The sequence below is a fragment of the Eubalaena glacialis genome, chromosome 1, assembly GCF_028564815.1.
Source record: "Eubalaena glacialis isolate mEubGla1 chromosome 1, mEubGla1.1.hap2.+ XY, whole genome shotgun sequence".
Taxonomy (NCBI): domain Eukaryota; kingdom Metazoa; phylum Chordata; class Mammalia; order Artiodactyla; family Balaenidae; genus Eubalaena; species Eubalaena glacialis.
The window spans coordinates 206,172,036-206,195,726 of record NC_083716.1 but is presented as its reverse complement, the minus strand read 5'-3'; the positions used below and the strand labels follow the sequence as shown (position 1 = coordinate 206,195,726).

The following is a 23,691-nucleotide window of genomic DNA, read 5'->3' as shown; positions in this document are numbered from 1 at the left end:
TGGGGGGAACAGACGCCTGAGGGTGGCCCACATGCAGAGACGGGACCAAAACCAAAGCTGAACTAAAGGGGAAGTGGTACCAAAGAAGAGAAAGGGAAATCTCTCTGCGCAGCCACAGGAGCAGAGGATTAAATCCCTGCAATCGGCTTGGTAAACCCTGCATCTGTGGAATATCTGAATAGACAATGAGTGTTCCTGCAATTGAGGCTGTGGACTTTGGGGGCAACTGTGGACTTTGGGGGCAAGTACAAGCCGGAGTTGGGCCAGGTCAGAGTCTGAGCTGACCCCACAGTGCCCACAGCAGGTCCAGAGACCTACCTAGAAGTACTGGAGGACTTCCCGGGCAGGCAGGGATTGGCTGCGCTTCACTGTGGGAGCAAGGACACTGACAGGTGAGGCCACAGGAAAATATTAACATTACTATCATTTTTCTCACTTTGTTCTATTGTTTTTTATTATTCTTTTAATTTTTATTTACTTTTTCTTTTCTTTTTTATGCTTTTATTTGTAATATACTTTTTACTTTATTTTTTTCCTCTTTCTACTTTACTTTGTCATTATATTGTGCTTTTTCCTTGTTTTTGTTTTTCCCTTTGTTTTGCTTTGTTTTTATCTTCTTTTTAACTATATTTTATATTTTTCGATTTTTACTTTACATTTTGTTCTTTTATATTTTTTCCTTTTGTTTTCATCTTTCTTATGTTTTTATCTTTTTTTAATCTCATTTGTGTGTTTGTTTTATGCTTTCTTTGCCTTTTTTTAAGATTGCTTTCTACTTTTGATTGTTTTTTTGTTTTTTCTTTTTGATAGTTTAGTTTTTAGTGTCTGTTTTCATTTTTGGGTTAGTTTACTTGCTTGGTTGCTCTCTTCTTTTTTGCTTTCTCTTTTTCTTTTCTTTTTGTGAGTGCGTGTTTGTGTGTGTGTGTTTCTTTGTGTGTTTTTGTCTGTTTGGTTTTGCTTTTACCATTCGACTTGGGGTTTTGTTAGTCTGTTCTTTTTTTTTTTTTTTTTTTTTTTTTTTCCTTTTCTTCCACACCATGTGGCTTGCAGGGTCTTGGTGCTCCAGCCAGGGGTTGGGCCTGAGCCTCTGAGGTGGGAGAGCTGAGTCCAGGATGTTGGACCACCAGAGAACTCCTGGCCCCAGGGAATATTAATCAGCCAGAGGTCTAGATCGCAAGAGTAAGACCCAGCTCCACCCAAGGACCAGCAAGCTCCAGTGCTGGATTCCTCACAACAAACAACTAGCAAGACAGGAACGCAACCCCACCCATTAGTCTAAACCCCAGCCTTTAGTCAGACAGGCTGACTAAAGTCATACTAAGCTCACAGACACCACAAAACACACCACTGGATGCGGCCCTGCCCATCAGAGGGACAAGATCCAGCTCCACCCACCAGAATGCAGGCACCAGTCCCCCCACCAGGAAGCCTACACAAGGCACTGGACCAACCCCATCCACTGGGGGCAGACACCAGAAGTAAGAGGAACTACGACCCTGCAGCCTGCAGAAAGGAGACCCCAAACACAGTAAGTTAAACAAAATGAGAACACAGAGAAATATGCTGCAGATGAAGGAGCAAGGTAAAAACCCACCAGACCAAACAAATGAAGAGGAAATAGGCAGTCTACCTGAAAAAGAATTCAGAGTAATGATAGTAAAGATGATCCAAAATCTCGGCAATAGAATGGAGAGAATACAAGAAATGTTTAACAAGGACCTAGAAGAACTAAAGAACAAACGAACAGTGACGAACAACACAATAACTGAAATTAAAAATACTCTAGAAGGAATCAATAGCAGAATAACTGAGGCAGAAGAATGGAGAAGTGAGCTGGAAGATAGAATGGTGGAAATAACTGCTGCAGAGCAGAATAAACAAAAAAGAATGAAAAGAATTGAGGACAATCTCAGAGACCTCTGGGACAACATTAAACACACCAACATTTGAATTATAGGGGTCCCAGAAGAAGAAGAGAAAGAGAAAGGGCCTGAGAAAATATTTGAAGAGATTATAGTTGAAAACTTCCCTAATGTGGGAAAGGAAATAGTCAATCAAGTCCAGGAAGCACAGAGAGTCCCATACAGGATAAACCGAAAGAGAAACACACCAAGACACATATTAATCAAACTATCAAAAATTAAATACAAAGAAAAAATATTAGGGACTTCCCTGGTGGTCCAGTGGTAAAGAATCTGCCTTACAATGCAGGGGACATCGATCCTTGGTCATGGAACTAAGATCCCACATGCTGAAAGGCAACTAAGCCCATGTGCCACAACTACGGAGCTCACATGCCTCAACTAGAGCCCGTGTGCCACAAATTACAGAGCCCATGTGCTCTGGAACCTGCATGCCACAACTACAGAGCTCATGCACCCTGGAGCCTGTGCACTACAACTAGAGAGAGAAAACCCACACACCACAACTAGAGAGAAGCCCGCACACCACAACGAAGAGTCTGCACACTGCAATGAAAGATTCTGCATGCCTCAACAAAGATCCTGTGTGCCACAACTAAGAGCCAACACAGCCAAAAATAAAAATAAAAATAAATAAATAATAAATCTTAAAAAAAAAATATTAAAAGCAGCAAGGGAAGGGCAACAAATAACATACAAGGGAATCCCCATTAGGTTATGAGCTGATTTTTCAGCAGAAACAGCACAGGCAAGAAGGGAGGGCCCAATATATTTAAAGTGATGAAAGGGAACAAGCTACAGCCAAGATTACTCTACCCAGCAAGGATCTCATTCAGATTTGATGGAAAAATCAAAAGGTTTACAGACAAGCAAAATCTAAGAGAATTTAGCACCACAAAACCAGCTCTACAACAAATACCAAAGGAACTTCTCTAAGCGGGAAACACAAGAGAAGAAAAAGACCTACAAAAACAAACTCAAAACAATTAAGAAAATGGTAATAGGAACGTACATATTGATAATTACCTTAAATGTGAATGGATTAAATGCTCCAACCAAAAGACACAGGCTTGCTGAATGGATACAAAAACAAGACCTGTATATATGCTGTCTACAAGAGACCCACTTCAGACTTAGGGACACATACAGACTGAAAGTGAAGGGATGGAAAAAGATATTCCATGCAAATGGAAATCAAAAGAAAGCTGGAGTAGCAATACTCATAACAGATAAAATAGACTTTAAAATAAAGAATGTTACAAGACACAAAGAAGGAAACTACACAGTGATCAAGGGATCAATCCAGGAAGAAGATATAACAATTATAAATATATATGCACCCAAGATAGGAGCACCTCAATACATAAGGCAAATGCTAACAGCTATAAAAGGGGGAAATCGACAGTAACACAATAAAGGTGGGGGACTTTAACACCTCACTTACACCAATGGACAGATCATCCAGACAGAAAATAATAAGGAAACACAAGCTTTAAATGACAAAATAGACCAGATAGATTTCAATGATATTTATAGGACATTCCATCCGAAAACAGCAGATTACACTTTCTTCTCAAGTGCACATGGAACATTCTCCAGGATAGATCATATCTTGGGTCACAAATCAAGCCTTGGTAAATTTAAGAAAATTGAAATCGTATCAAGCATCTTTTCCAACCACAATGCTATGAAATTAGAAATCAATTAGAGGAAAAAAACTGTAAAAAACACAAACACATGGAGGCTAAACAATATGCTACTAAATAACCAAGAGATCACTGAAGAAATCAAAGAGGAAATCAAAAAATACCTAGAGATAAATGACAAAAAAACACGACGGCCCAAAACCTATGAGATGCAGCAAAAGCAGTTCTAAGAGGGAAGTTTATAGCAATACAATCCTACATCAAGAAACAAGAAAAATCTCAAATAAACAATCTAATCTCACACCTAAAGAAACTAGAGAAAGAAGAAGAACAACAACAACAACAAAAAAAACCCCAAAGTTAGTAGAAGGAAAGAAATTATAAAGATCAGAGCAGAAATAAATGAAATAGAAACAAAAGAAAACAATAGCAAAGATCAATAAAACTAAAAGCTAGTTCTTTGAGAAGACATACAAAATTGATAAACCTTTAGCCAGTCTCATCAAGAAAACGAGGGAGAGAACTCAAATCAATAAAATTAGAAATGAAAAAGAAGTCACAACAGACACCGCAGAAATACAAAGCATCATAAGAGACTACTACAAGCAACTAAATGCCAATAAAATGGACAACCTGGAAGAAATGGACAAATTCTTAGAAAGGTATAACCTCCCAAGACTGAACCAGGAAGAAGCAGAAAATATGGACAGACCAATCACAAGTAATGAAATTGAAACTGTGATTAAAAATCTTCCAACAAACAAAAGTCCAGGACCAGATGGCTTCACAGGTGAATTCTATCAAACATTTAGAGAAGAGCTAACACCCATCCTTCTCAAACTCTTCCAAAAAATTGCAGAGGAAGGAACATTCCAAAACTCATTCTACGAGGCCACCATCACCCTGATGCCAAAACCAGACAAAGATATCACAAAAAAAGAAAATTACAGACCAATATCACTGATGAATGTAGATGCAAAAATCCTCAACAAAATACTAGCAAACAGAATCCAACAACACATTAAAAGGATCATACACCATGATCAAGTGGGACTGATCCCAGGGATGCAAGGATTCTTCAATATACACAAATCAATCAATGTGATACACCATATTAACAAATTGAAGAAGAAAAACCATATGATCATCTCAATAGATGCAGAAAAAGCTTTTGACAAAATTCAACACCCATTTATGATTAAAAGAACTCTCTAGAAGGTGGGCAGAGAGGGAACCTACCTCAGCATAATAAAGGCCATATATGACAAACGCACAGCAAACATCATTCTCAATGGTGAAAAACTTAAAGTATTTCCTCTAAGATCAGGAACAAGACAAGGATGTCCACTCTCACCACTATTATTCAACATAGTTTTGGAAGTCCTAGCCACGGCAATCAGAGAAGAAAAGGAAATAAAAGGAATACAAATTGGAAAAGAAGAAGTAAAACTGTCACTGTTTGCAGATGACATGATACCATACATAGAGAATCCTAAAGATGCCACCAGAAAACTACTAGAGCTAATCAATGAATCTGGTAAAGTTGCAGGATACAAAATTAATGCACAGAAATCACTTGCATTCCTATACACTAACAACGAAAGATCAGAAAGAGAAATTAAGGAAACAATCCCATTTACCACTGCAACAAAAAGAATAAAATACCTAGGAATAAACCTACCTAAGGAGGAAAAAGACCTGTACTCAGAAAACTACAGGATACTGATGAAAGAAATCAAAGATGACACAAACAGATGGAGAGATATACCATGTTCTTGGATTGGAAAAATCAATATTGTGAAAATGACTATACTACCCAAAGCAATCTACAGATTCAATGCAATCCCTATCAAATTGCAGTGGCATTTTTCACAGAACTAGAACAAAAAATCTTAAAATTTGTATGGAGACACAAAAGATCCCAAATAGCCAAAGCAATCTTGAGGAAAAAAAAAAAAATGGAGCTGGAGGAATCAGACTCCCTGACTTCAGACTATACTACAAAGCTACAGTAATCAAGATAGCATGGTAGTGGCACAAAAACAGAAATATAGATCATTGGAACAGGATAGAAAGCCCAGAGATAAACCCACACACCTATGGTCAACTACTCTATGACAAAGGAGGCAAGGATATACAATGGAGAAAAGACAGTCTCTTCAATAAGTGATGCTGGGAAAACTGGACAGCTACTTGTAAAAGAATGAAATTAGAACACTCCCTAACACCATACACAAAAATAAACTCAAAATTGATTAAAGACCTAAATGTAAGGCCAGACACTATAAAACTCTTAGAGGAAAACATAGGCAGAACACTCTATGACATAAATTACAGCAAGATCCTTTTTGACCCACCTCCTAGAGAAATGGAAATAAAAACAAAAATAAACAAACGGGACCTAATGAAATTGAAAAGCTCTTGCACAACAAAGGAAAACATAAACAAGACAAAAAGACAACCCTCAGAACGGGAGAAAATATTTGCAAATGAAGCAACTGACAAAGGATTAATCTCCAAAATATACAAGCAAGCAGTTCCTGCAGCTCAATATCAAAAAAACAAACAACCCAATCCGAAAATGAGCAGAAGACCTAAATAAACATTTCTCCAAAGAAGATATACAGATTGCCAACAAACACATGAAAGGATGCTCAACATCACTAATCATTAGAGAAACGCAAATCAAAACTACAATGAGGTATCACCTCACACCTGTCAGAGTGGCCATCATCAAAAAATCTACAAGCAATAAATGCTGGAGAGGGTGTGGAGAAAAGAGAACCCTCTTGCACTGTTGGTGGGAATGTAAATTGATACAGTCACTATGGAGAACAGTACGGAGGTTCCTTAAAAAACTAAAAATAGAATTACCATATGACCCAGCAATCCCACTACTGGGCACATACCCAGAGAAAGCCTTAATTCAAAAAGGTACATGCAGACTTCCCTGGTGGCACAGTGGTTAAGAATCCACCTGACAATGCAGGGGACACAGGTTCGAGCCCTGGTCCGGGATGATCCCACATGCTGCAGAACAACTAAGCCTGTGCGCCACAACTACTGAGCCTGCACTCTAGAGCCCACAAGCCTCAACTACTGAAGCCCACGCACCTAGAGCCCATGCTCTGCAACAAGAGAAGCCACCGCAATGAGAAGCCCGCATGCAGCAACGAAGAGTAGCCCCCACTCGCCACAGCTAGAGAAAGCCCATGTGCAGCAACAAAGACCCAACACAGCCAAAAATAAATAAATTAATTAATTAAATAAATTTATTTTTTAAAAAGACACATGCACCCCGATATTCATTGCAGCACTATTTACGATAGCTAGGTCATGGAAGCAACATCAATGCCCATCAACAGACAAAGGGATAAAGAAGATGTGGTACATATATACAGTGGAATATTACTCAGCCTAAAAAAGGAATGAAATTGGGTCATTTGCAGAGACGTGGATGGACCTAGAGACTGTCATACCGAGTGAAGTAAGTCAGAAAGAGAAAAACAAATATCATATATTTAACACACATATGTGGAATCTAGAAAAAATGGTACAGATGAACTGGTTTGCAAGGCAGAAGTAGAGACACAGACATAGAGAACAAACGTATGGACACCAAGAGGGGAAACGGGGGGTGGAATGAATTGGGAGATTGGGATTGACATATATACACTAATAGGTAGGAAATAGATAACTAATGAGAACCTGCTGTATAGCATGGGGAACTCTACTTCAATTCACTGAAACTAACACAACATTGTAAAACAACTCTACCCCAATTAAAAAAAAAATGCAGATGTGGTAGAAGGTTGTGGAGAGGAGGCAATGAGGCTATCAGGAAGTAAATTAACTAAATAAACCTCGAAAACATATCTGCAAGTATTACCGTTTGAAAATTCATCTGGACCTCTTTCAAGGCTCATTCTTTGCTCTGAATTTAAAAAGAAACACACACATGTTTGATTAGAAACTGCTGTGACATAGAGGAGTCTGTCCATTTAAGACTACATTTTGCTGATCCACAGCTCTCAGGTTATTTATACCTCTGCTTAGTTCTTCATAATCGTTGATTTTCTTCAGCAGGCTTCTGTTAATTTGCTCACAGATTCTTTTCAGGGTGTCCAAGTTTCTTTCCCCTAGGATGACCCTCTTCTCCATCTCTATGAAAATATCAAGCAAGGTCTAGAGGGAGGAGAAATCAAGTTGGAAGACTAGATGGAGCCATATTGGCTTTTAGATTAACTTTTTTTTTTACTTCCACTCTCTCCAAACTAAGCAGCCACCCTAGCTTCCCAAGCCAACCCTCCTGAGAGGACATCCTGGTCTTATAAAGCCAATCAGTAGATTATTAGGGAGGCAATTCATGATTTCTGGCCCAGAAAGACAGAAATAAGAAGACACAGGAGAAGTCACATCAGATGTCACCTAGTCCCCAGGCCCAGGCCCTGTGCTGAAACTGCCTGTGGACTCCTTTATGTGAAGACAGTGAAGCAGCCCGAGTGCATGGCTGAGATGCGACAGCCTGGTCCCTATGGCAACAGCCCTGGGGACTGCCTCGCACCCTCCATGGCCTCTGCCACCTGATCATCTCCAGGCTGAGTGTCCCCATAACACACACACACACAGACAAGCACACACACATACAACATTACATCACAACACACACACACACACACACACACACACACACACACGAGTTCCAGGTCCCAGGTTGTTTCAGAGACTGCAGAAGTGGGGAAACGATCTCAGGCCCACCACCGTCTCTCCTGGCTCTGCAAGGTCTCCACATTGCCTGTGCCTCCACACCAGCCTTCTCCCCTTGCTCCCCACTCTGCCTTGTTCCTGGTAATTAACGTGAGCAGCACTTTACAGTATACAGAGGCATCATATCTACAGCACTCACGCCTGACAGCATTCTTCTTCTCCCCAGTTAAAAAGTGAGAACTCATGTTGCTTTTACTGACAAGTGCTCTCTTCAGTCTCAGAAATCCCCACTGGCCGACTCACCCTCAGGACTAAACCTCGGTCAGACACCAGGTCTTACCATGTCATCATCCAGCTTACATTTGGCGATCTCCTGGCTCAAAAAAAACTTGAAGTCCTTCAATTCCAGTTTGTTCACATCTTCTGAAATCTGAAAAAGCATGACCCTGCAGTGGGAAACAGAAACACTTTAGAAATATTTTCTTAAATGATTTCCCATCCGATATATGGAGTCACGGTGGACTTGATTCCTATGGCCTCCCTTTAAAACAAAGCCAGATAATGACGTGATTTATGAGTTGAGTCCTTGGAAAGAGGCTGGTGTAGTGACACTGAAGACAAATGGCTCAGGCCCAACTATCCCACTCTTAACAGAATTTAAAGTTTTCCAACTTTGACTTTCAGTTAATTTCAGTTAAATGAATTGTGTTTTTCCTTTGTCCTTCGCTATAAAATCAAGATCTTGTTGCAATAGAAAAAAAGCTTTGATTTTGGATATCATGCTTTTCAAAATGCAAATCAGATGGAATTCCTCAATTAAAACTAGTCAATGTTCTCCCAGCCGCTACCTTCAGTAGGAAGGCCAAACACCTCCTTCTGGAGTACGGGCTTTTGTGAACTGAGCCCAGCCTGCCTCCTCATCTCTGGATGCTCCTTACTGCTGTCCTCCCATCTCCTCTCCGAACACACCCAGCTGCCTTGCCCCTCACCCTGTTATGCTGGGCCTCCTCCCACCCCTATCCCCTTGTCCGTCTGCAGACAACCACTCATTCACTAACAGCTCAAGCACTGCCTGACTGTCCTCAAGGCTGTATTCACCCCACCGTACCTGCCTGTGCACCGCCAGAAGAGTAACACACATAGCTGGCTGTTTATGAAGCTGTCCAAGTTCCCTGAGAATGGGATCAGTGCCCTTTTGGTTTCCATAAGCCTAGAGGATCATGAGATACAGTGTTTAAGTGCAGGGGACCCAGACTCCTGGTGTTGGAACCTTGGATCCACCATCTATGAGCTGTGTGGCTTTAGACATGTTACACATTTTTTCCCCCTCATCTGTAGACTGTAGATAATACTCTATTTACCCCTCTGTGAGGTGTTGAGGATTACTTGAATAAGTTTACCTGAAGCACTTAAACCAACCTTTGGCAACACACTAAGTGTTCAAACATGACAGGCATTATTATTTCCTAAATTATGATAGGCTCCTGGGATATGCTTGTTGAATGAACAAAGGAAAGTTTTATAAGTCAGCAAACCTTTTACTATTATGGTGCAAAGGAAAATAACTTTAATACAAAAACATGTTACCTTCAAAATTAAATTAGAAAATTAAAATTCTAAAAATAAAAACATGGTTGACCCTTGAGCAACACAGGTTTGAAGTGCGCGGGTCCACTTATGTAAAGATTTTTTTCAATAAATACATAATACAGTAGTACACAGTCTGCAGTTGGTCAAGCCCACAAATGTGGAACGTAAGATACAGAGGATCGACTGTGAGTTATAAGCGGGTTTTTGTGCAGAGGGTCCACACCCCTAACCCCCATGTTGTTCAATGATCAACTGTAGTGTAGAAACAGAAGTTACTCAGTATTATCACCTGCTTCATCCTTCTTCTCATGGAATCTCTACCCTAGAAGTATTTCTTTAAAACTTTCTCAGTTTGACCAAGATTGGGTCCAATCAAAAGCTACCTCCCCTTTTAACTTTATCACAAGGTATTTTGCCTTTCTACGTTCCTCATTACTGAAACCTACTGGCTTTCTTGTACCATCGTTGTCTAGAAATAAATCTGGATAGTTTATAAGGTACTAATTTTATAGGTAGCAATGATAATTTGAAATTTTAAATATCTTATAAATGGAAAGTGGCCACACTAGCATTTTTTTTTTCTACTTGATATTCAACAATGATGAACAAGCAGGAGATTTTACTTGTGCTGACCCTTTTGTTCCCAAGCTAACATGTTGGAGATTTTAACAGACAGATCCTGCCCTTGTTAGACACTCGTAACCCTCCAACAGAGAGGCCCATGTCATTGTCTGCACTGGAAGTTGCCTTGGCCTTGCTCACATGGCATGAGTGCAACCTTCAAAAGACCAAGACAGGGGACACAAGATGAGACCCTCTAGCTTTCCTAATTATGGAGCTGTTGTTTTTTACGATTAATTGATGCCTTAATGAAAAAAAATTCATTACAAGGACTTCACAATTCTATTGAACCAAAGTTACCCAGTATTGAATAGTATCCTTCCCCACTCTCCTTCCAAATTCACGTCCACTTGGAACGTGTAAAAGTGACTTTACTTGGGAAAAGGGTCTTTGTGGATGTAATCTTGCCAAGATAAGGTCATACTAGATTAGGGTGGCCCTAATCCAATGGTTGGTGTCTTTAAAAGAAGAGGGAAATTAAGACACAGATACACAGTGGAGAAGGCAAGGTGAAGAAAGAGGCAGAGGTTGAAGTGATGCATCTGTAAGACAAGGAACACCAAGGATTGCCTGCAACTACCTGAAGCTAGGAGAGGATCATGAAACAGATTCTCCCTCAGAGCCTCTAAAAAGGAATCAATCCTGTTGACACCTCAATTTCAGCTTCTAGCCTCCAGAACTATAAGGAATTAACTTCTCTACTGTGTTAAGCCTTTGGCAGGACAGACAGCCCAAGCCACTGCTGTTCTGACAGCATCTGGGGTCACAGGGATTAAGCAGTCATTGGGCGTTACAGGACGGCTTATGAAGTAAAATTGTGGAAGCTGTTTAACCTTACAATGATCGGTTATTACAATGGGGGTTTCCAGATGGCCAGGCATAGATTAAAAATGGTTATCTTATACCATAAAAAAAGAAAGCACTCATTGCGGGGGTCCGGCCTGGCCAATCCAGAATGACTGGCGACACACAGCTCACTGAAGAACTTGGTAACACAAGCCTTAAGGTATGGAATAAAAGCCTAAAACCCTACTGAGAATTTCATAGTCATCCAGAAGTAGGTGGGAGCGGTTCTCAGGTGGGAAGTAGCGATGCTTTATTCGATAATAGGCAAAGAAGTGCATGGTATGGGCATCAGCAAAGCAGAGGCATCAAGATAACGGATATGTAACAGAGAGAGAGAGTTAGAACGTTTAAAAAATGTCTATTTGGATTTCGGCATACCTACAGGTGATGTTTCACCTTGGAAAGAAAATATTATTTTATGGTTTTAGCATATTTTTCTCTGAATTCTACATAAAGTCTCTAAATTTCTTAATCTGACCATGGTGGGACATCTTCCCAAAGCCTCCAAAGTCACACCACACAGACAGCCTACAAACAGCATCAGCCCTTCCCATAAAGATGTGTCCATTCAACCCACACGTCCCAGTTCCACACCGTGGAGGTTTTCCCCACCTATAGGCAGAGATCTGGGCCCTGCCCGGCATCTGAAGCTCCCTCTCCATCTCCTCCTCACTGGTGTCCAGGTAGGTGAGCAGCAGATCCAGTCTATTCATTCGGAAAAGCAGCTCCTTCAAGAAGGACAGGTTGCTTTCCTCCAACATTCTCTTTTCTTGGAGCCTCTGGAATAGCACCAAGGCATCCTTGATGGGTTCCTGCTTCCTATGTGGAATGTAGTCCAGGCTCAGGAACTTGAGGGCAGCCAGGTCTTCACTGCCCAGCTGTTCCCCAATATTATAGAGACATCTGTTGAAATTCATGCTGATCAAGCGTTAGCAGAATGTAGTTGTTACCTAGGTTAAAATACAATGTTATGTTCAGATGAGGAAGAAAACTACCACTTACTGATTTGTTCCTTCATCAAATGCTATTACATCTACTATATGCCAGACATTATGCTGTGGATACAGGCAAGAAAAAAAAAAACAACGAACAAACAGGTTCCCACTCTCAAGTAGCTTACTATTTTGGAAGGTAGATTTACAAACTAGCCAGTGGTCAGAGAGTTGTTATCAGGGCACAGTAGAAATACAGAGGAAAGAGCCTTAACTCAGCCTGGGAGAAGGGCTTCCTGGAGGGAAGTCACCTTTGGGGAGGAGATGGTGAAGCACAATTTTTGAAGGAAATAATTTATGCAAAATTGGAGGCAAGAACGTTCAAGTCAGTTCAGGCAGGCAAAGGGAGCTCAATAAAGTAACCACGAAGGGTCTGGGAGAGGGAGTGGTGAGACAAAGGGATGGAGCTGTGGCTGGGAACTGTTATAAAGGGCCTCCTACGATGGGTCAAGGGGGTCAGGCTCTCTCCTGGATATAATGGGAAACCAAGAAAGGATTGTAAACATGAGCGTGACGTCATCCAATTAGGGATTAACATTTAAAGTGTGGGGGACATATGTAGATGTGTAACTGAATCACTTTGCTTCACACCAGAAACTAACATAACACTGTAAATCAACTATACTCCAATATACAATAAAAATTAAATTAAAAAAATAAAATAAAGTGTGGAGGACAGATTAGAAGGGTTGGAGGTGGGAGAAGTCATGTGGTCTAATGGAAATGGTGGCAGGAGGACACGATGCAGTGCTCTCCCCCAAGGGCCTCAGGACGGGCACCCACAGCTGGTCAAGAACCCAAGACTGGAAACGGAACCAAGAGAACTCGGTCAGCCTTTCAACACAAACAGTCTCTAAATCAGATTATGGGGTATTTTCACATACTTACATGTTTGAGCAGGTAAAAAAAAGAGCGTGCTTTTTTTTTCAGTGTTTCAGGAAACCCCAGACAACCTTCACGCAAGCAGCCCCAGATCTGGGGTTTCTCCCCACTCGAGTCCCTTGAGTCACCTTGGCCAATTTCTCCCTCACCTCCCCTGCTCTGATAGGCCCATGTTCATGGTACAGGAGCCCTTGGAGCAGGGTTTGTATCGGGTACATCACAGGAACAAGACTGAGACCTGGATCCCCGGGCCGGGCTACAGGGCCACTGTCAAAGCCAGGAATCTCACCTGCAGCTGACTGTCGGAGAGGCAGGCAGTGCAGTGGTTCAGAGTCTGGGGCTGCGGGGTCCGACAGAACTTGGACCAGAACCCAGCTGGGGCACTGGCCCAGGCCTGGGCAGCTCACGGCCTATGAGGGTGAGATTCCTCCTCGGTAAGGTGGGATCAGAAGAGCAATATCTCCTTAAGTGTTGTGAGTATACAACACCTATCATGCTTTTAGAGTAACGACCAGCAACTAACGAACAAAGGCGTGTTCACCTGAAAGAAGGAAAGACCTTGGCTGTGGGGCCGGACACCACCGGGCATGTGACCTGAACACTTCTCTTACCCTCCTGGTTTTCCCACTTCCTCACTGGAAAATTCATTTGGAAGCAGTGATTTTCCACCTCTTCAATGTTGAAGAACTCTTCCTTGAAGGCTTACTCAGATGCTCCCTTACCTCAGGGCTACCATCTGCGAACCTTGAACTAGAAAACCTTTAACTTCTTGTCCAGCTCCATCATTTGCTTGCTCCCACAGACTCTGTGCCCCTGGGCACTTTCTTTAACCTCAAGTAACCTTAACCTGTTTAGACCTCTTTCCTCCCTGAAACAAGGCTCCTAAATTTTTAAGCTCCCTGCATTCACTGACATTCTCGGATGAAACCACAAATCCTGACTATCACTTGAGGAGTGATGGAGAGAACCAGGACCTGTGTATTTTGTACCTCTGATGTTAAAATAGAAACATTAAGGGCTTCCCTGGTGGCGCAGTGGTTGAGAATCTGCCTGCCAATGCAGGGGACACGGGTTCGAGCCCTGGTCTGGGAAGATCCCACATGCCGCGGAGCAACTGGGCCCGTGAGCCACAACTACTGAGCCTGCGCATCTGGAGCCTGTGCTCCGCAACAGGAGAGGCTGCGACAGTGAGAGGCCCGCGCACCGCGATGAAGAGCGGCCCCCGCTCGCCACAACTAGAGAAAAGCCCTCGCACAGAAAACAAAGACCCAACACAGCCATAAATAAATAAATAAATAAATAAATAAAATTTTAAAAAAAAAGGAAACATTAAGGTAAACTTTAATATTTTTTAAAAGTGGCCCAAAAGACTTTGAAGCTTTTAGTTTTTCTTTTTAAAAACACCTTTTCTGGGACTTCCCTGGTGACTCAGAAGTTAAGAATCTGCCTGATAACACAGGGGACACGGGTTCGAGCCCTGGTCCGGGAAGATCTCACATGCCGCGGAGCAACTAAGCCCATGCACCACAACTACTGAGCCTGCACTCTAGAGCCCACGAGCCACAACTACTGAGCCCTCGTGCCACAACTACTGAAGCCCATGCGCCTACAGCCCATGCTCCGCAACAAGAGAAGCCACCACAATGAGAAGCCCTCGCACCGCAACAAAGAGTAGCCCTCGCTCGCTGCAACTAGAGAAAGCCCATGCGCAGCAACGAAGACCCAATGAATCCAAAAATAAAAATAATTAATCAATTAATTAAAATAAAATAAAACAGTATTTAAAAAAAAAACAATCCTGATTACTTCCCCCCAATCCTGATTACAGAACACTGGGGTGTTTTGGGGTTTTTTTTGGTAAAAATTGAAAATATGATAAATTATAACATGGTCATGGTTATCATTATCATACATCACATACACACAAATACACATTTATATAAAAATTAGAATCAGGTTGCACATCCAAGCGTGTACATCTGTATTTTTTTTCATACCCACTTAATATTTAGAATGAACATTTACCCTTACCATAAATATTCTTCTTTGGCATATTTTTAATATTTCTTGATTTCCAGCATGTGGAGATATCAAAATTTATTTTAAGCAATTTTCTGTTTCTTTACTATTAAAAATAATATTGCATTGAGAGGCTTTTTCATATATCCTGTGCATACCTCTGATTATTTCCTTCTTAGAATTGGAATTATGGGCAAAACTTTTTTTCTCCCTTTTAATCTAGAGCTGACATTATTGTTTAGACAAGTTTTCTTGATTAGGAAACTGAAGGGACAGTGTCTTGGAAAGATACATTTTGATTTACACTGGATTCACAAAGCCTGCAGAGCCTAGATTATTCACTGCAAAAGCAATCAATTATCATGAAAATACTTTTATATAGGAAAGATACCTTAAATATTTGGGCTGCACCTAAAAGCATATCTTCAAAGTTCAACAAACAAAACCTCTGGACGTTCAAGGGAACAAACTAGCAAGTTCATTCCTTAAATCACACTCCACAGAAACACACATGTGCTCAACAGGGTTCGTACATGGAGTCTCCCCACAGCCCAATATATAACCCTGAACAACTAGAAACATCACAAATGTCCTCCAATAAAGGAATGGCTAAATTAACTAAAGCATAGTCATCCTACAGAATATTATGCAGCAGTTAAGAAAATGCACTCCAACTTCTGAAATTAAAATGGATAGATATTCAAGATATGTTATTATGACAGTGAAAATAGCAAGTTGCAATATAACCAAAAATCATACATCTACTTTTTAGAAATACTCAAACAACATAATTAGATTTTCAGTGATTACAGACATATATATTAAAGCAGAAAATAAAAGCTAAGGAAATTCTGGAAAGAGACATACCAAACTCATAAAGTGCCTAGATTTTGTATTCACAGATCTTTGAAGAAAATACACAGGAAGCTGCTTCAGTGGTTGCCTGAGAGGAGAGGAACTAGAGGCCTGGGGGGTGGACAGGAAGAGACTTGCTTTACATTCTATACCCTTTGCACAGCGTAAATCTTTACCATTTTATTACCTTAAATGTACATGTACTTAAATTAAAATCTCTATTGAAAGAACTACTTTTATTCCAGTATATGAAACTGGAAAGGATCAGAACTGGGTCCAGCCCTGTTTAAAACCATTAGGTCCAGTGTCCTTAAATCTTCTAATAAGTTCTAACCATTGCTAAAATATCATTTTACAGAATAAAATCAACCAAAGAATCAAATGAAAGCAGAATCTCCTTTTTTTCCCCCTGCAATTATTTTCTTTCTAATGATAACAATGCTTATTGTATTCCTTTTAGAAAATACAGGAAAGATAAAAAGGAGAATAAAAATTACCTATAATTCTATCATCCAAAGATTAAATGCCTAATCAAAACATTCTCTGATGTAAATCATACCAATGTTTTCTTAGGTCAGTCTCCCAAGGCAATAGAAATAAAAACAAAAATTAACAAATGGGACCTAATCAAACTTACAAGCTTTTGCACAGCAAAGGAAACCAAAAACAAAATGGAAAGACAACCTACAGAATGGGAGAAAATGTTTGCAAATGATGCAACCGACAAGGGCTTAATTTCCAAAATATATAAACAGCTCATAAAATCAACAACAAAAAACAAACAACCAAATCAAAAAATGGGCAGAAGACCCAGAGAGACATTTCTCCAAAGAAGAAAGACAAATGGGCAATAGTCACATGAAAAGATGCTCAACATTGCTAATTGTTAGAGAGATGCAAATCAAAACTACAATGAGGTATCACCTCACACTGATCATTAAAGACTCTACGAATAACAAATGCTAAAAGGGTGTGGAGAAAAGGGAACCCTCCTACACTGTTGGTGGGAATGTAAGTTGGTAAAGCCACTATGGAAAATAGTATGGAGGTTCCTCAGAAAACTAAAAATAGAATTACCATATGATCCAGCAATCCCACTCCTGGGCATATATCTAGACAAAACTCTAACCCAAAGAGATACATGCACCCCTATGTTCATGGCAGCACTATTCACAATAGCCAAGACATGGAAGCAACCTAAATATCCATTGACAGAGAAATGGATAAAGAAGATGTGGTACATATATACAATGGAATATTACTCAGCTGTAAAAAAGAATGAAATAATGCCATTTGCAGCAACATGGATGCAACTAGAGATTATCATACTAAGTGAAGTAAGTCAGAAAGAGGACAAATACCATATGATATCACTTATATGTGGAATCTAAAATATGACATAAATGAACCTATCTATGAAACAGAAACAGACCTGTGGTTGCCAAGGGGGAGGGGGTTGGGGCAGGGATGTAGTCAGAGGTTGGGTTAACAGATGTAAGCATTTATGTATAGCATGGAGACCTATATTCAGTATCCTATGACAAACCATAATGGAAAAGAATATTAAAAAAAGAATGTATATATATGTATTACTGAATCACTTTGCTGTACAGCAGAAATTAACACAACATTGTAAATCAACTATACTTCAATTTTTTAAAAATTAAAGTAAAATAAAAAACAAAGATAAATGCCTAATAATCTTACTGTCCTTCCTACCGAATATTTTACGCATACATATTTTCCCTCATATTTAAACACCATATTTCTGAGGTATACGTGGACTTTTCCACTGATAATATTATAAGTACCTCTTGATGTCTTTATTTTTTCTTCTACAGCATGGATTTTTAAATCTGTAAGGCATCTAATCATATGAATGGGCAAGAATTTATCTAACCAGTCTCTGATTACATTTAGGATGATCTTAAAATGCAAATCTCCATGTATAACTCTGATTATTTTATTAGAATAATTTCCTAGAAATAGGATTACTGAGACAAAAGGAATAAAGATTTTTTAAGGCTTTTGTTACATATTCAACAGCATTTTCTGACAGTACAAAAAAAATTCCAATCCAAGGCCAGGATGACGTGAGTTTGGATATAACATGAGGGGCTCCTGTACTCTATGGCCAGTTCACCTCACTCGTTTCATTATCTTTGCAATAGCCTGACAATACTTTCTAAATTATTTTTGCATCATATTAAGATGGACACTTAGTAGGGAAAGTGCTGGCAAGGCTTCTTTCCTGACCCAGCTTTTTCCAGAACACATTGTGGTATAATATTGTCTTTGTTTGTTTAGGTCACACATCTCTTTGATCGTAGTGCCTGGGAAGCACTATTACCTGCTCTAGATTTTATACCATTAACAACGGGCCACCTCTAGGTTCTGGCTCTATAGGAACAGGGACCAAGAGGCACTTCATTTTCTATGGGCCCTGGGTTTACTGCATGCACTCATGAGCTAGAAACTTTGTTAGAGTAATATTTTAAGGAGAATAGTCATTGTTGTATTTTTCTCATCCTAAAATAGTAAAAGTAACACTTTTTCCTGAGAGAACTTTTAAAAGAAAAATAAAAATCACTTAGAAAAAAATCACTTAGAAAAACTTAGAAGTAATTTTGGGGTCAAATTTGGTGGGTTTTTTCCCATTTTATTCACATATTCATATATATATACATATATAATGTGTGTGCATATACATATGCCAAATATATAAATTCGAATATAAATTTGAATATATTGATTTATATTGCATACAAGGTGGAAGAGAGGGGTGGGAATGGAAAGGCCTCCAGAATTTTTCTTTTATTTTCAATTATATAATAATAATAAATCCATATAAATATATTTGTATTATATGATATATAAGTATATCTAATATTTTTATAATAAATGTGTGCCCCAAAGTATTTTGATATAAATAAATTTTTATATTATGATGTGTGTTTATAACATACAACCATATAAACATAAAAATATTTTTCTTGTCTCATTTACTGCAATCCTCTGAAGAAATTGCTATTATCATCCTCATTTTACCACTGTGAAAAATCACTTCAGAAATAAGCTAGTGAGAGGTGTCAGGCCCAGGTTTGAGCATCTCACTCAAGGGTCTCGATGACAGACCCTGCAAAGATTTAGAATTTATTCTGATTCCAGTTGGAAGCCAGTGAAGGAATTTAATGAAGAAAGACACATAATCAAAATATTTTTAAACATTATGAATTACTTAAAATTTTAAAAGACTAAAGAAACCCCCAAAACACAGAAACAAGAATTCTTAACAAATCTACAAAAGCAAAGAGAGGGTCAGAACCTTACAAACCAAGCCGGTACATGCTGGAGCCTGGATTTAGACCTCATCCCAGAGTCCCAAATTAGCACTGCCTTTTGTGCCACAATTAAATTGCAAATAAATCTCATCTATCACAAACAATCCTTCTAGCGACATTCTAGCAACACCTTAGCTCTTTTGGTGATATGGAAAACTACCTCAAAGCTGGAGAAAATAAACCCAAAATTTGCATTACTCTTCTGAGACAAAAATCCGTTACCTCGTTCAAAGCTTGAGAGTACTGGAAAGCCGCTCTCAGGCCCAAACCCCTAAGCAATAGGGTGACTACTCCCTCCAGGCCAGGATGACCACCCCAAATTGGGGTTCTCCCAGAACCTGCCAGATGTCCACTCTGCACACAAACACTCTCCGCTGCAGGGTCCCAGCCAGGGCCATCACACAGCCCAGGAAAGGTGTTCAAATCGCGACAAAACTTAGAGCCAACCAAACTGAAGAAATTTATAACTCCACCTATAAATGCTTAACCCCACAAGTACTGATTATCAGTCTATGCTTGCCATTATATTATTCCCTGTACTGTCTTGTACCCTTTTAATTTCTCAAAAATAAATAAATAATTGAGTTCTTAGCACTGTTTCTGTTTACGTGCGTGTCTGTTTATGTGTATGTGTGTGTTTATACTGGTGGTCTGAGTGTCGGCAGATTGGTAAGCTATAGCAGCAAAGTCAGTTGAGAGTTGAGTTTTGGTTTCTATTCTTTGACAACTCGGCATAAGGATGAGGCCTCTGTACAGATAACTGAACTTGGAGTATTTCCCCCTAAAAATCAGGGATGCATCAACCGAAGCTGGAGGGGCCTGGAGATCTGGGACCCGTGGGCCCTCACTACGGCCCTGGGAAGCACTGCTAACTCTCCTGGTTTCCGCATCTACACTCATATACAAGGATCACCCCATGAGCCCCGAGGCCACCAGATCCCACCCTCAGTAGCCTAGAAAATTCTAGAATCAAAAACCTTCCTCTCTAAAAGCCCATCCAACCTTACCAGAGGCAAGTCCCAGAACCCTCACAGCAGCAGCCGCTTCACAGGCCTCTCTCTCCTGGCACATCTAAGAAAAGAATGAAGTCAAATGAAGAACCAACAGCACAGCTCACTTACTTCCTGTTTTCGAAACTCCTGAGTCACTAGTGAGGTAGGCTGGCCTCCAGGCAGCACCCCCGTCTAGATCTCTAAGAGGGAGCCTGTGAAAGAGGAGGCAGGTGCCGGGAGGGGACCCTGGCCACCTGAGCTTTGGCTCTGGCTGTGTGACTTTGGACAGGTCAGTTTCTCTTCGGGGCCTCCTTACCACATTCCAACAGGAGAAAGTTTGAACTGGATGATAGCTAAGAACCCTTTCTTTTCATATTGCAGGAATTTACAGATTTTTAGGGGCTCATTATGAAGACTTTAATGGTTTCATTCAATAATATTCATTGAGCACTCCTGAGTGGTCTTGAGATCTGTAAACTGCAGGCCCCTCACCACAGCTCTCAGAGGGTCTACTGACCCTCACAGAAACTCTCTTGGTTTCCCCACCTACACTCACATACACGATCACCTCCATGACCCCGAGGCCACAAGACCCCACCCTCAGCAGCCCAGAAAACTCTAGAATCATAGTCCTTCCTCCCAGAAGGCCCAATTGAGCTCACCAAAAAGATAAATCCTGGGGCCCTTACCATGAACTGGGCCCTGGAGATAGAACAGAGAACAAAGTATACATTAGCCCTGCCTTTTTGCTCTCAATCAGTTGAAATGTTTTCTGCTGATAAAACTCGAGAGAGAGAAAAAAAAAAAAAATCATACACCTCTCTTCTTTGAAACTGCCTTTTTTCTTTCCCCAAATGGAATATTAGCTTTCAGAGGGCAGAGCTCACGGCTGAGAGGATTAATGAGATGTCTGAAAGTGCCCCTCCACCTGCAGAGGGCTAGGGAAGGGTGCCGTGGTCCTATCGTGCCCTTTGCTACCCTGACTCTGCCCCGAGAACTCTGAGTGAGAGCACAGTAACAGAATGAAATCCTGTTAGTGGCTAAATCCTAGCCCAGGAGGTGCTCCCTGACTCTTTCTTGCGGCCTCCTGAGCATACACTCAGCTTTCATCCCGCTGTTTTATAGCTAGTTTCTGTCCGAGGCTGTGAGCTTCACAAAGGCAGAGACCGAATATTTCATGCCCGTTCGCAGGATGTGCCACAGGAGTAGCAATATCTAGAACACACAAAGGTTTCCTGCAAATCAACGAGGAAAAGAAACCCTGGAGAAGGACAATGGATATGGACACAGGGTTCCTTGACAGGGATACTCAGATGGCCAAAGTGTACGAATGACGCTCAGACTCATGAGTAAGCTGGGAAGTGCCAAAATAAAGCAAGGAGTTCCCTACTTTGTACCTATCAGAAGGGCAAAGGTTTGCAAGCTGGATCAGGCTAAAGATTGGTAGGCAAGTTCTTCTACAGTCCTTATATAGGATTGGGAGATTGTCCATCATGGAATAATAAGTAGTGGTTACAAAGTGGGACCTGGCAAATTACATACAACTTAAAGTACAGTGCTTACTTGAAAAACAAAAAAATCAGAAACGGAACAAGCAAAATACAATACAAATAATATTAATACGTAATAATAATTGCTAACGCTTACTGGGTATTTAGTAGTGCCAGTCACTGTTCTAAGTGGCTCATGCTGTTATTATCAACTTAAATCTTCACAACCACCTCATGAGGGAGTGTTAAACCCATTTAATGATGAGGAAACAGAGAAATTACTTTCTTGTTCCTGATCGCACAGTTTAAAAAGTAGCGTACACACACAAAACAAGGACACATTTTGCAAAGATACAGAACAATTCAAGGATATGTATTAAAAGATTTAGAGGGTCGTCTTTGGGAGGGTAGGAGATAGGGTGGGAGCGGGGAAATCAAAGAAAGTACCTAGAACAGGGCAGGGTAGAGGGGCCCGTAGGCCTTAGAGACCAAGGGCTACAGGGAATAGGGATCTGACAGGGTGATTAGCTTAACCCTCTGCCCCAGGCCAAACGAAAAATAATATAAACATAAGTAGGTAAATAAAGTCTTGTAGAATTTCCAAAGTAATCCAGCAGGAGAGAGACAGTGTGTCTATATTTGAGGCAGCAGAGGAACTGGAGATTCCTCAGAGTTACAAAGTAGCAAAGTCAGTGGTTGTGGTTCAGAGAGAAACCCAGTCCAAGACCTGGGGCCCTAGCAGGACCCAGAGGTGACTCCACTCCACAGGTCTGATCTGCCCCTTGAGTAGGCAAGGTGGTATCCAGAAGCCACTTCTGCACCAGACACTCACCTGCTCCACCCTGGCAACATCACAGTCACCAAGCTCCCGATGCCAAGACCCCTAGACTGCCTAACTTCACACGTTCCAATTACCGAGGCGGGTTCTTACAACCGGAGAAAAATCCCTGGAAACGAGGCAAGGGGGAGGGGGAGGAAGGAGGTGGGGTTGGAAAGGCCTCCAGGAAGAAGTTTTCTTTTACTTTCGATCACTCAACCAGGCTTTTCTGCCTGTCCCTGCAGACTCACTTCCTGTTTCTCTCCTCTCCACATTCAGAATTTACTAGCGAATTCATCAGGGCTTTGAAACATCGCGAGATAAAAGAAAGCGAACCTGTGAAATCATTGCCCTCCGTCAGAAGGGCAAAATCTGGTCTTCAGTAAGAGAGAAAGAAAATTCCTGAACAGAGAGAACTAGAGAATAAAATTGACTTTGAAAACTGGAAAATAGTGGTGACTCACTCGAACAGAAAATGTTTCTTATTTAAAGGAACCGATACCCAATTTCCAAACATTCAGAAGTGGGAGATGACAGACGATTCATCAATATGCAAACTAAAAACCAGGAAGCTGTATACTCACTACATTTAGTGTATATAAGGCCTATAATTTTTAAAGACAGATTTGAGACTGTCTGTGGCAAGTAAAAATGCCATTCTTCCTTGAAAGGGGTCTGGGGAAAGGAATTATTCCCCTATTCTGTGGCCCAAATCTCAGCGCTGAGGCCATGGACCAGCCCCCCATATCATCTGGCAAGAGCTCTTCTTGGGTCGAAGCAGATCTCTTGCTGAGATGTGGGGAGATCCTGCACAAAAAGGGATGTGGGTCTGGCCCAGCCCTAAGCAAGGGTAACAGTCCCTGGCCAGTGCCGTGCCTTAGTGACCAGTACCTGTCCAGTGCCAAGCCTGGAGTGGTGGTAATGCGGAGATCTGTCCCCCAAGACCCTGAGCCCCCAAACCTCCCCAGCTT

The 23,691-nt window shown here is 40.9% G+C and overlaps 1 protein-coding gene across 6 annotated transcripts in view; it reads right to left on the bottom strand.

Moving 5' to 3' along the window:
- CASP8 (caspase 8) overlaps positions 1 to 22,864 on the bottom strand; it is a 30,350-nt gene extending 7,486 nt beyond the window's left edge. The window contains exons 1-6 of one of the 6 annotated variants that reach the window (XM_061203898.1): positions 22,736 to 22,864; positions 20,429 to 20,492; positions 11,945 to 12,282; positions 8,616 to 8,721; positions 7,615 to 7,753; positions 7,458 to 7,502 (exon numbers count right to left, since the gene is read on the bottom strand). In XM_061203898.1, coding sequence (XP_061059881.1) covers positions 7,458 to 7,502; positions 7,615 to 7,753; positions 8,616 to 8,721; positions 11,945 to 12,249 — 595 coding nt within the window. In that variant the 5' untranslated portion in view covers positions 12,250 to 12,282; positions 20,429 to 20,492; positions 22,736 to 22,864. Of the gene's footprint in view, positions 1 to 7,457; positions 7,503 to 7,614; positions 7,783 to 8,615; positions 8,722 to 9,383; positions 9,444 to 11,944; positions 12,283 to 13,495; positions 13,545 to 20,428; positions 20,493 to 22,735 lie in introns of those variants that run through there. The other 5 variants (XM_061203922.1, XM_061203906.1, XM_061203914.1 and 2 more) reach the window with 5 other exon arrangements.
- Between the last annotated feature and the right edge of the window lie 827 nt (positions 22,865 to 23,691).